The sequence below is a fragment of the Gavialis gangeticus genome, unplaced genomic scaffold (genome assembly GCF_001723915.1).
Source record: "Gavialis gangeticus isolate Ggan-Ray unplaced genomic scaffold, GavGan_comp1, whole genome shotgun sequence".
Lineage (NCBI taxonomy): Eukaryota > Metazoa > Chordata > Crocodylia > Gavialidae > Gavialis > Gavialis gangeticus.
The window spans coordinates 183,372,156-183,386,033 of record NW_017729022.1 but is presented as its reverse complement, the minus strand read 5'-3'; the positions used below and the strand labels follow the sequence as shown (position 1 = coordinate 183,386,033).

At 40.6% G+C, this 13,878-nt stretch overlaps 1 protein-coding gene across 1 annotated transcript in view; it reads right to left on the bottom strand.

The window, feature by feature from the left end:
• USP34 (ubiquitin specific peptidase 34) overlaps positions 1-13,878 on the bottom strand; it is a 237,910-nt gene that overhangs the window by 144,913 nt on the left and 79,119 nt on the right. Inside the window, exons 17-24 of the mRNA XM_019516623.1 lie at positions 12,888-12,983; positions 10,919-11,001; positions 8,073-8,227; positions 6,542-6,655; positions 2,262-2,361; positions 1,917-2,076; positions 1,351-1,477; positions 1,100-1,247 (exon numbers count right to left, since the gene is read on the bottom strand). Of these exons, the coding sequence (XP_019372168.1) occupies positions 1,100-1,247; positions 1,351-1,477; positions 1,917-2,076; positions 2,262-2,361; positions 6,542-6,655; positions 8,073-8,227; positions 10,919-11,001; positions 12,888-12,983 (983 nt within the window). The remainder of the gene's footprint in view (positions 1-1,099; positions 1,248-1,350; positions 1,478-1,916; positions 2,077-2,261; positions 2,362-6,541; positions 6,656-8,072; positions 8,228-10,918; positions 11,002-12,887; positions 12,984-13,878) is intronic.

The following is a 13,878-nucleotide window of genomic DNA, read 5'->3' as shown; positions in this document are numbered from 1 at the left end:
GGGGGGGGAATGTGGGGAGAATGGAGTACTGTGGGATTCTGGGGGACCTATGGGTCCTGTGTGCCCATACACATGTAACAAGAAGTGAAACGCTTCGAAGTAGCACCTCATTTCAAAAGGCATTGTTCTGGAGCACATGGACCACTTTTGGTATATCTGTATAGCTGGCCCTTTGACACATTTCAAAGGCATTTGAAATGTTTCAACTGTTACAGTACTTCAGTCCACAGTCTAATAAAAACCTTGCTGTTAGACCTGTTATTAATGCATGTATCTTGTTCTAAATGTTCTTCCCTTGCTCTTTAAAAGAAATGATAACACTGCCAAGGGACTACTATATTTATCTTAAATTCAAAGTCTTGGATTTGGGTAACACACCAGTAACTAGATTTTAAACATGGAAAATATATAAAATTGTTATAGTTCTCTATGTATGGAGTCTGTCTATTGATGGGTTGCCTTAAATGTGTCCCTCCCCTCTGCTACAGTGGGATGGGTGGGGCAAGCAGCCTAACCCCCTCCCCTTGCTCCCCATCACTTGTTCCCCTTCCCCAGCACCTGGACCCCCCTGCCACCTCTTCTCCCACAACCTGCAGCCTCTGCTCCTGTAACTGCCCCCCTGCAGCCTTCCCCCTCCCCTTCTTCCCCCTACAGACATTGCCCCCTCCCCACCAGCTTATTGGCCAACAACAGTCTGGTTCCATGCTGGGCCAGAGTACCCTGTGCTGTGTCCCCAGCTGGCATGGAATCATGTCAGCCAGTAACCAGGTGGGAGGAGGGAGGGGGCAGAGTCAGAGCTCCAGCAATCATGTGCCCCTCCCCCACCCCTCCCTTCCCTTTGTACTTAAATCCGAGACAAGGGGCTTCCTCCCACCCCCCACTGAATGGGGGGTGGAAGGAACCTCACCTTGGATTTGAGTAAATAAGGTATTTAATAATAGAGTATGAGGCTGCTGATGGGCACAAATACATATGTAAAGAAAACCAAAAGTGAAGCTTGCTCTTTTTTCCCAGATAGCCTAAAGAAGCATCTTTTACCCTCTATATGAATGCCCAAATATGGAAGATGAGCTATAGCTATGAGTACCGTACAACTTACCAGGAAAATCTCCTTTCCGGTTGCTTTGGCCAAACTCCTGAAGCTGAGCTTGTTGGTTTATCTGCTCTTTCTGCAAATTTTCATACCAATGGGTAACTTCAGCCCTGAGATCTGCCACCTGATCACTAGGATACATTTCTATAGTCATCTGAAACACAGTACATATTTTTTTCCAGAATGCATAACAGATAATATGAAATGTAATGATTTAGGAATAAAATCCATTTTGAAATCAGAATTCTTCTAATTACCTTGTCAGGAAGACCAGCTGGCTGACATACAATTCTTAGTGGCAATGACTGTTTGTCACTAAGTGCCTTTAAGTGACTGCTAATACCAGTGCCTTCAATCTGCCACTGTCTCAGATGATATGCAAACCTTAAGAAGCAGGTAAAAATCACATATAAAAAGAAATGCATATTTTCCAACACTGACTTAAATCAAATGCTTGAAATGGCTATGATCTTCCAGAGTTGTCCAAGAGAAAAATGGAAAAATAAGGCTTGATATTCCTAATGTTTCTCAAGTTAAACAACCACTAAAAATAAAAAACCCTGAAAAACATGTCCACTTTTTTCAACCTCATGAGACATCAATAGGGTTCACCAGGGTTTTCTGCCAACCATGTTTATCCAATTAAACCTTTGTAAACTAGATATTGTTGCCCCAATTTTACACACCAGAAAACAAAAACCTAAGTGAAAAAATGAATCTGATTTTTCATAATTTCAATCTTAACTTTTAAACTTATATTAAGTACAAAGTATAAGAAAATAATTACAAGTCTTTGGTACATTTTGGCTTGGGATTTGTTTACCTTCTTCTAAAAGCTTCCAGGTGTGTCTTTAGCATTAAAAGTCCTCTTTCAATAATGGTGAGACTTGAGTGGGAGTCTTGCTCAAGGTTACTGGAAGCTATCATTAGGCTTTCCATACATTTGCTAATAAATTCTTGTTCTTTCTCAAGACCTGTTTTACCTACAAGATCAATATTAAATATCTAAATGAGCACTGCACTTAAAACAGTTAAATTTTGTACTTACATTTAAAAGAAAAATGTTTGTGCATCTTTAAAAGGATTAATTTCAACAAAACAACATAAAAACTGTAACATTTTCCTGACATTTTAATACCTTGGTTCAAGTAAAACTGAGAATTCTTACCATTAATATAATAGGAGTTAATATACTGGATGGCTGCTCGACTGACGTCACCAGACTGTGCTCGTAAAGCAATGCCCCAGAATTGGTCCATACCACACAACTATGGAGAAAAATTAAAAAGCTGTTACCCAGATGTGTGACAAATAGGAAAAACCTCTTCCTTATTTCGGAGAGACATTTTGCACTGTATCTGTCCCTGAAAGTACTATGGATAATTCAACATTGTCCGTAAAATCCACTGACTTGGCCGAGTCCCTCCCTTACTGCAACTTAGATTCGTAGGTTGAAAAGGCTGGCAACTTTGGATACCTCGAAGCAGGAAACAAATGCAAGTGTGGGTTCAGACCAATAGACTGCCCTAAGGAGCCCTGACAATTCAGCTATCTACCCAGTAAGTGGGTGGGTATGAGTTTACAGCAGTGAGACTAGGAGAAGAGATGATGGTACACTTTTTAATACCCAAGCCATTATATAAGGCATATATAATGAGATGGAAAGCCTCAATCTTTGGTGCTAATCTTTCTATCTTGGCACCAACAGAACTCTGACCACATTCCTGAATAAGGAAATAGGTGAAAGGGCCACAAAAAAGCTCAGTAAGTGTGGATCAAGTTACAGTAGCAGATACTGATTGATGACATGTCTACACCACCTCCATGTCACACAGAGGAACAACAGCGAGGGAGCATGTTCTGCCCCCCAGCTACTGCCAACCCCCAGGAACAAGGCACTATAGTTAGCTTACAGCTTGAACATATGCCAAGATAGTACCCTGAGAGCAGGGCTTAGAGCATGTGCTCAGAGCAATCTAAACTCTGTCTTATTTTGGGTATTTGTACGCATTAAGTGGGAGCAAACAGACAGAATATACTTCTCAGGAAGGCTATGAGGTGTGCCAGAGGCAGTATAGACAAGCCCTGAGACAGGAGATCCAGCTTGCTGAGAATAAGGACTGAACTCCATGAAAGTTGCACTAGGAAAGTTGCACCACAGCATTGTTCGCCAATTCCAGGCAACGATGAGGTTTCCCACCTAACTTTTTATCAGCTTCTGAACCACGTAGCCATATAATTGAAAGATGGAAAAAAACCCCAAAGCCACTTAATTGTGAACCACTGTCTGCTCCAAGTGATCACTGGTCTGCTTATCTGTGAGTTTTTACTTATGCAGAATAGATCCACCTAATTGTGGCCTTTTTTCTAGAGGTCACCTGTAGCATTTCAAACTTAGGGACCATTCCAAACTTGTTGGCCAAGTTTTTGCACAATGTTTTTTTGAGTGCAGCCCTATGGTCATGACTAACTGATCTCACGCCCAACTTATTAATCAACATATGCCACATATGATGTCACATATTTTATCATAATAAATACCTCATAAATCTATTTGATTTATATTGCAAAATTCATGGAAACTGAATGGAGACATTTTGCTTAAAGTAAGACTTGTAGTATGTTTTCACTGGAAGCACTGATAAAATGTCATTATATCCACAAGAAGAGAAAAATCTATGCTTTCAAACTTGTATATATAACACGTCATAATCACTGTGATGTCTGATTTGAATTAATATGCTCTGCTTTCTCTGGTAATCCTAAACATTCTAAAAAATTAGCAGGACTAATTTGCATATCTTGGAAGTTAATGTTCTGGAGCTTTTCTGATCTTGAATATACTCCCTGTATGTTATGGTGGCTCTTCTAAGCTCCCCAGGCTGACTTACCTATGTTCAGATATCAGACTATTTTTGTGACTAGAAGAGTCTACTATAAAATGGGGTTTTGGTTTTTACCAAGTGAGGGACACTGTTACTCTAGAAGGCATCTGTATTGAACTTCACATCTCTTTTTTGAAGTGATTCCAGGACTTTAAGAAGAAACCCAGAGAGTCTGTAATGCATAATCTTGCCCAAGAAGTAATCTGATGCAAGAGGTCTGATAACCTTGGTGTTACAGCCTTTCCCTACCTGTTCATCTGCTAAAACTTTCATTCAGGCTGTCATCATCATTAGAGGCTTGCTGATACATCGGTCCGATATCGGATCAGAACTGATATAAAGAAAAGTTACTATGCTGGAAATCGGCGATATCAGGCCAATAATTTGGCCAATAAATGGCCCGTGAATGCGTGTAGCCGCAGTGTACCACTGGTGGCAAAGAACACAGCCTGGCAGCATGGAGAGCTGACTCCAGCTGGTGAGTCTGGTGTGGTGGAAGGGGAGGGAGGAAAGGGGCTGGGGGTGAGGGGGAAGGCAGATCAAGTCCCCCATGGTGAGGGAAAGTGTGGAGCTGAGGCTGGGGTTGGAGCAGGGGCAAGCACTACCTAGAGCCAAGGCTCATCTGGGGGAGGTGGGGGGACAGCGTGGCACAGCTTCTGCCACTGTGCACCGCACAGCCAGGAGCCACTGATCCAATGCTTGCCTGCTCATGCGGTGGTTCTCAGCACTACTCCTGCCGCTCGTCTGGAAGGGCACAGGGCGGGGGGGAACCCATGCCCCTAGATCTGTGCGGGTTAGGCTGGGACAGGGCTGCACCAAGCGGTTGCCAGCAGGGGGGGGCTGTGCTGGGAAAGGACCGTGGCGAATTTATGGCTGCAGCCCCCCGCCCCATAGCCACTTCCCAGTGCAGCCCAACCCTGCTGGCAAGAGCTTGGCACAGTCCACCCTGCGTACATCCAGGGGCACCCCCCCCCCATACCCTCCCAGATAAGCAGCAGGAGCCGCTGCACAAGCGGGCAAGTGCTGGACCAGTGGCTCCTGGCCAAGCAGCGCAAACCGCCACCTCCCTTCCCCCTCCCCCCGAGAGTCCGCAGCTCCATGCTGCTCCCACCCCACCTTGGCGGGGCACTTCCTGAGCCCCAGCCCCCAGCCCACACCCTCCCTCACTGCAGGGGGCTTTGACCTACCCCACCAGCCCCTTCCCTCCCCCCTCCCCTTCCACCACACCAGACTTACCAGCTGGAGGCAGCTCTCCACGCTGCTGGGCTGGGTATCGGAAATCAAATCAGTATCAGCGGATATGACTCCTTAAAAATATGCTATCGATATCACCCACAAAAATCTCTAATGGTGCACCCCTGATCATCATATATCTGTTACTGTAACATTTTTTTATTTGACTAACAAGTCTTTTTTCATTGGAGAGAGAAAATGAATGTGTTGCATTCAAATGGTAAGTGTTTGCTCTTCACAAAAAAGTCTTTAAATGAGACTTTACCAAAGTCAGAGATCTTGTTTGGCACACATCTCTGATGGGTTTTTTTTGCAAGAGCAGAAATGAAGTGAACTCAAAATTCTCTCACTTGGAGGCACATTATCCTCCTAGAAAAGGACCAGCCCCTTATAGCCACTCCCAAGCCACCAGTTAAACAAAACACAAATATAAACAAATATAAACCTACCAATCTCTAGCATAAGCTCATATCCCATGCTGGGTCTCTACACTGTCATAACACCGCTCTCCAGGAGTTACTTACAGCCCAGTGGTCCCTATCTTGAGTTTTCCCTGGTTGTTCAATCTATTATAGCAAGCCCTTGCTCAGCTACCTGCATCTGGCTGAAGACCTTGCCCACTGCACTTTTTTTCCTAAAGAAACAGTATTCCTCAACTGCTGTTACACCCCTTTACACCACAGCAGGTCACTGAATGCCGTCCCAAATGCAGTTACATTTCTGAGATGTTGTGTGTGTAAAGCACCTCCATCAAGCCAAAAGGACATTACAGTATACTACATAAAATGTAAGATATATTATTTTATGGTGTGTTTCTAGTCAAAATTACTGTTAACAAGTCACAAGTGCTGTACAAAGACCATCACCTACCCTGCATTTATTACTAACTGAATGTAAATTGTAAGACCTACTCTAATCTACCCTCTTAAACAGATATGCTACTTAACACATTACATTTATGGTTAGAGTGTAAGTAACTATAGCTGCATGGACAGTGGGGAGTAGACACATGGAGGTAATGCTTTCTTTGTAGTTTCTACCCCTTTCTTCATTCATAAAAATCAAAAACACCCCACAAACCACACAACTGCAGTCCTGTCAAGGTACACAGTGAGGAGTCGGTCACAATTCTTCTCATCTCCACATCAGCTAGAAGAGAGCACATGCTGTCCCCTTCTAAAAAGTGGAGTACCATCCACAATTTCAGTGTTCCCAAAACACTATGCACAGCCCCCAGTACAAAATCATTCTAACTATTCTTAAGGGTATTCCATTTACAGAGAATTAACTTAAGAAAGAAAGGCAATAGTAGCATGAAGTCCATACTTACCTCTGAGTTTGAACCCCCATCATATGCACTGGTAGCCAATCGGGCCAAGTTACATAAATGCTGGAATAAGTTTAGACCAGTCATACTAATAGTTTCGGGCTTCAGCTGTGGCATCTAAATAAAATAAATTTGCTTTACTATGAAAAGAAAATTCACAATGATAAAGTTGACAATATTTCAGGGCATTTATCAGCACAAAGAATCAAAACACTTATCTTCAAAACAAACAAGTTTTAAGTCAGTCAAACTGTTTCAATAAGGAATATAAATCTATTAGCACTTTACATAAAAATCAAACCACTGATAACTCCACTGTGCATTTCTTGCTCTCTACCCATCCCACTTGGCCCTGAGAACAGTTTAGAGGGGACAAAAACATTTTTAATACTATATCATTAGCAGTTTGTCAACAATAGACTGATTGGATAATGTACACTGTTTCGAGTTTAAAAGTAACTATGATGCCTGGAGACAATAACTGGAATCGTGGATCTAGATGTACAGTATTTGTTACTTTGCAGTTCGCATTTTGTACCTACTTATAAGTAGGTAGCATAAAAAGCAAAAATGAAACAACATACTATGCCATATACTTTATCATTCAAAACATCACATGAATCTCGCTGATTTATACTGTAAGATTTGTGGAAACTTAAAGTCTAGAACAAAGTAGAAATTTACTTTTCAGTCCTGTAGATGAAATTTCCAAGTATATGAGCACAGGGGTAAAATTTACTTTTCCCAGATTAAAATAATACGGTTCAGTTTAGATGATCTATCCTGGAAGCATGGAATTTTAGTTGTCAATATGAGTACTTCAGAAAAAGATCTAACTTCCCTCATAAATTGAAGGCTGAGGCTGTAAAATGTTTAAGGTTAAAGGAAGTCAAAACAAGAGGGTTAAAAAAGGGAAAATGGCACTCTTCCCCCTCCCATCTCCCCAGATTCAATGACAAAGGAAGCATAAGCCATACCATATGCCATAATAATAAAGTGACAGGAAGTCAGTAGATAAAAAATAAGATGTTATAATAGGCAATTGCTATTTAATTAGCAATCCTGCACCAAGTTATAAGCCAATGAGGTTTAGGTTAGAACAGAGGGCATGGCAACGTGAGAAAGGCTGAAAAATGAGTTTTACAAGTCAGTAAACCAGTTAAAGAAACACTATGGCCACTTCTACAATACTGATCCTCCTTTTGCTCCCATGTACAGAAGACAGAAATAATGTGATCATATACAGAAAAGCCTGTCTTTCCTCAGTACAGTCCTGTCCTGTTCTGTTCTAAAACCCACCACACACACACCCACTAAGACTCTATGGTTGACTCTAAGACTCAACAGGGATGGATAGTTAAATATTTTTCCCCTACCGTGCAAAGGTATAATTCCATTGCATCTGAGCCCCCTAAGCTGTAAAAAGGGAAGGATTGCCCCACTGAAATAATGTTAAATATGTTAAAATCATTTTGGTGTAGATGAAGACACTAAGTAAAATTCATCAGATCAAATAAAAATTCTTTTTCTATACCTTTTCTAAGAAAAGATGCTTATAGGTTTCCATTCCCATAGCATGCTGATCTTTACTTCGTACTTGATTTAAGAACCAATGTAGTGCATCATCATAGCACTCAGAATCTTCTACTAAACAGTGCCATAAAATGTCCACTTGTTCTAAACTCAACCCTAGAAATAATAAAAAAATACATTTAAAATGTTCCTTTATAACAGCAAACAAATTCAAATATTCTACCTAAAACAGGAACATACATTGAATGTCAGAAAGACTTTTGTTAAGCTGAAAAGTTTAAAAAACCAGCAGCCAAAGAATTCACCATGGACATCCCATTCTCCAGAACTTTTGTGCAGACTGGAGGCAACAAAGGAGTGCTATGACTTTTGATTTTTGGTTATGTCAGTAACTATACAAACAATTACTCCCATGGGCTGACTTGGGATCTTACACCTATAAAAATAGGGGTGGCTTCTATATTCTGGACTTCATTTTTTAATTGGAAATTAAGATTGTGGTCGAAAATAATACTTTGCAGGATTTCACCATTACTTCCTTCAAGATGAGATCAATTGTGAATTTAACTTTCATCAAAGTAGTGCATTAATTAGCTGGTTGTAGTGCTGGTTATATTCCAGATTTCTTCAAGGAAACATATCAAAACTCTTCTATCACTGGCACCATATATTACATTAATTTTTGCCTTCCTCTTTTGTCCCATAATCTAATGACTGCTGGGGCCAGTCATGTTCTCCTCTAACAACTGATACAGGAAATGGATCCTAAATATCCTTCATGCCTTTATTACTCTCACAGATCACATGGACAGAGTCAACCTACAACAGACAAGATATGATGGGAAGAAGTCAAGAATGCCATAGATAGTATAGCTCTTGTAGAATGCACTTACAGCAAGTGCACTTGTAGTATGGCAGAGAGAGTTTTTCAAGTTATAAGCTTGTCTGACTGTTAGAAGTCTCTTTTTTCTTGCACCATGGAATCCATGAAGTTCTTATCAGCAGCACAATTTCAAAAGACAATCCTCATTTGGACTTGAAATTAACATTTTCCTCATGCTGAGGAATGTCTGGATAAACATACAGATTTGGGTTAGATTCTTCAGTTTTGTGGCTGCAGCAGCAGTACCACACCAGCAGGTAACAATAGCAATATTTTCTCTCACTTTCTGCAAGATTTGCTCTATGTAGTTGAAGATCTGTGGCCCATAAGTTGCAAAATGAAACCTTGTATTTCATGGCCACCAAAACAATGACAATTCTGGAATGCACTGGATAATCACTTCTTCCTTGGCAAGATGCTAGGGAGTGAAACCAAGTGGCTTATAAAATGTCTCTTAATACTGATGATCTTACTAATTACTACCTTATATCTAACATGAAACTTTTTGGGAAATGTTATTTAGAAAGCTCTGGCAAGCAACTGCAGAACCACCTGGAGACTATACATTTTCTTTGCCCCTGTAATCTAGGTGTAGGCCATATGGGTTATATATCCTTTCTGTAAGTAACAGTAGAGATTATTCCAGGAGACCACCAACATAATATTTTAAAATATTTTAAATGAAACATGTTAACTTCAGGAGAGTGCATTACTAAATCTGCAGAAACCTGACATGACAGTTTGGATATGCAGCACAGTGTATCATCCAGCAGATGCTAAATACAAGAGAAGCAGTACTGGAGAATCATGTGACTTGGGATCTCATTCATGGCAGTTTTTATTGTTTGATCCTAGCTACTCAAGGAGTTACTATAGGATTTCCAGTAGTAGAAATTTGGTCCGATTGTTTGTTTTCATTTGTTCTTATATGTGGGAGTTGAATTTTCCTTGATGTTTCTGAAAGATTCTGCACAAGATTTTCTTGCTGAAAACCTGCTTATCCATCTGTCCAGGTGTTTCTAAGAATCATCAGCAAGATGCAACACAAATTACGTAAAGCAATTGGTTAGTTTGAATGCCTATTCTCTAGACTTTTTCTCTATTATGCCATAGGAGTAGAAGAGCTCCTCCAATAATACTTTTGTATTTATTAATTGTTTTCAGGAAAGCAATGCAAATGGTTCAAACTTAGCATCAACGTTCAGAATTTATTTGTCTGCATCTGTTTCCAGTTGCCACATAAACTCTTCTAGCTTCTTGGTCTTGCAAAGCATATACTGCTATAGTAACATACAAAATATTCTCTGAAAGGTTCCTTGATCTCAGTCTGCTGTAGGAAATCCAGTTTTACTAAAAGATAATTTTCACCAGCCCACTTTTCTTTTGGAGAGATATATATATACAGCCTTCAGAGGTTTACAAACACCAGAAAGTCATATATCAACTCAATCAACAAAGCCAGCATTTTATTTTCGTTTTAAAAGGTTTTTTCAATGTCACTAAATATAATTATAATTTTACATACAAGACACCATTCCAACAAATTGCTTGTTACCTTAAAATGATTTCATACAACAAATCTCTCAAATTATAATAGTATAATAAAAATAATACTTTTTACTCATCTAGTATTTTACATCCAACATATCTTTACAAAACTGAAATCCTACAATACCCGCACAATTTAAAGAACACATTACTATCCTTATTCTAATAATTTAATACTATTTTAATAACAATAATTATTTCAATAGTATGAAAAATGGACCATAGCAAAGATAAATAACCCAATGTAGCATAACTGGAAACAGATTATCAAACTCCTAACTTTCAGTTCAATGCTACAAGAACAATCTACAAGGCCATTTAAAAAAAAAAGAAGGTTAAATTATTAAGAAGTAAATGTGCTTAACTGCAAGTTTTGAAAGATAGATATTAAATGTCTGGTGGCATGAAAAACTCACTGAAATGATCTGGTGATCCTAAAGTTGAAAAAACACACGTCAAGAACTGAAGTCGCACTTGCACTTCTGCACTATGGCTGTACCTATATTTGAAATAAAACCATTTGTTAGTTTTCTCAGATGTTTATTTACATCAATCCTTTACCATCCTTCAACACACAGCTTTGAACATACACACACTTGAGCTAATACAAAAACATTTTCTCTCGTTAGTATTATTCTACTTTCAAAACCTGAAACTTAGGTCAAGGAATAATCTACACTCCAACCATAAAAATTGTAGCAACATATACAGTAACTGGGGAAAAAAAAGATGATATGCAGTAGGGCTGTGTGAAGCTTTGGTCCCCGATTCGATCCAGCGGAGATTAGGGTCGATTCAGTGGCTGAATCTCTGAATACAAATCGAATCAGGAGACCTTTTAATCTCTCCAAATGGAATTGGAACCCTCAGAACCAATTCAGAGAGATTTGTAAAGATTCGATGATTCAGACATAGACACACCTTTAAATGTTTTTTCTACATACCTCAAGCTACCAGGTGGCTCGTGAATGCTGAGATGCTGGGGTGAATGCAGCGCTCCACAGGAGCATGGGGGGCTCCTCAGCATGCTCGGCAGCAGCCCTGGATGTGAACCAGAAGCACTTCACACCCCTCCGGTTTGCCGACAGGTTCCTCCTGGGCCTGTGGGGGCACCCGGGGAACCCCTGTGGCTGATTGCCGAGCCAGGTGGGTGCGGGGAGGGGGGCCCCCAGCACCCTCCCCGGAGGACCCGGGAGGCTTTGTGGGACACTCCATCTGCCCCAGCATTGCAGTGTTCACGTGGCGCACCTGGTACCTCGAGGTACGTAAAAAAAAAAAAAAAAACATTTAAAGCTGTGTCTATCGCCAAATTGCTGATTGTTCAAATCAGCATTGAATCTTCAGATTTGGATTTGGCCGAACCGAAATCGGGAACAGTGATCTGAATCAATGAATTGTATCACTATCCCCAATTCGCACACCCCTAATAGGCAGTCATCAGGCAAGCTTTGTATGTATTTTGCACAATTTGAATTGAAGCAGTTTGTACTCAGTATCTAAGGCTGTAAGCAGACATTTCATTTGAGCCAGTCTTGATTGTCCTGGGTTTTAAGGCAGGCCTTGAATACCTGTATGCTCTCCTTTTTATTCCAGGGGAAAAGGGCTTTCTCTCAACACAAATGGAACATCTGTACCTGGCCTCAGATTAAGATAGAAGCAGCCCACCATTAATACACAGCCCTTCCAAGCTATTCTGATGCCAGTAGGGGACCAGAGAGAGCACACAGCCTGACAGGTTTGGCTCTGGAATGACTCCCAATTAACTTGATTGACCTGCAATTAATTTACAGCCTTAAACAGCATTGGTGAAGGCAAGTGTTACCAGATCTTCTCTTCCATACTTCACAGGTACTTAGAGTACCTGTAGGATCCCAGGACAAAAAAGTTTTTTTCCCTGGGAGAACTGCAACCTCTGTTTACATGCTAGCAGAACGGGATTAAAATTTCTCATGTATTTGCCAAATGCCGAGAAATATTTGAACTTCCAACCGTTGCTTATAGATAGAATTACTCTTCTGGTGAGAAACTTTGCACATGCTGCCTACTAATATTGTAATTCTCATCTGATGCAAGTCTCTTATTCAGTAAAGATAAAAAGGAAAAGGGGGAACAATATAATAGCTTGTTTTTTGCTGTGAACTATTTCATACTTAAGAATAAATATTCAGTCAACTGTAAAACAAGTTTAGAAACAGATCTCATTACAGAGCTATCTAACTCTCTGATCTGTAGGAAGGAACAAAGCTTTGGGTAAAGTTTCAAATGTGACCCTTACTAATATTTCAACTGTTTAAATTCACAATGCTCAAATGTGCTTTCAATGCGTTTAAAAGTTATATAAAAATATTCAATACTCACAAAAAACAGTGCACATACTATACTTACAAGGCATGTTTATGCCGTCCTTCCCTAACTGCTTGGATGTAGTGTACCAAATTATCAAAGAAAAGTTTCATCATGTTAAGTTCCTTTTCTGCCCACCTGTTCCAATTGAAGGAAGAAAAGCTTAATTTTTTCCTTTGAGGAATATATTGCAATGAAGTTCAAGTACATATTAACAGTAAACAAATCACTTCCTATCTGCCTTGAAGATGCCCCCATCACTTGTAAAACCTTGAGGATTCTCTACAGAGTTTCTCTGTTCTTAATTTTCATTTTTAAGTATCCCTAGGCTAATCACCATTTTCAAGATGATGTCTAACAGGAAAGAACTCCCTTCAGAGCCCATCAGATCTGCTCACTGTGATCCTAATTTGGCAATGACCAGCAGCATGTGCCTAACTAAGAGTATAAGTAGTTATCCACTGACTTCACCCATATGTTTAGTTAAATAGTTATTATACCCGAGGGAATTATGCACAGAAAAATTCAGCAGTATGTGCAGAAATATTCAAAATTATGCAATATTCAAAATTATACCTTTTTTAAACACAAATTAAATTAAATGTAACACTATTTGAACCTTCTTTAGAAATATATGCAGGTACTTTTTATGGCTGGGGGGTGTGTGGGACGGGTAGTGAAGGGATGTGGGTATGGGAGTATGTGGGGTTTATGGGCAGGCACGGGGTTTGTGGAGGGGATTGTGAAGGGGTGTGGATGTGTGTGTGTGGGGGAGGGTTTGGGTGGGTGTGGGGTTTGTGGTGCACAGCCCCCACCGCTAGTGTCTCAGCAGTAGGCAGGGGCCCTTGGGGCACTCATGGCTGCAGCAGGCAGAGCCCACCAGTTGCATGCTCCTCCGGCTAAGTCCCAGGGCCTGTACATGCTGGCACGGAGCTGGCCTGGCCTGCTGGCATGCCCCTTCAGACCAGACCAGACCAGACCAGACCAGACGGGCTCCAGGCCAGCACACGGGGCTCATGGCACTGGAGGTGGA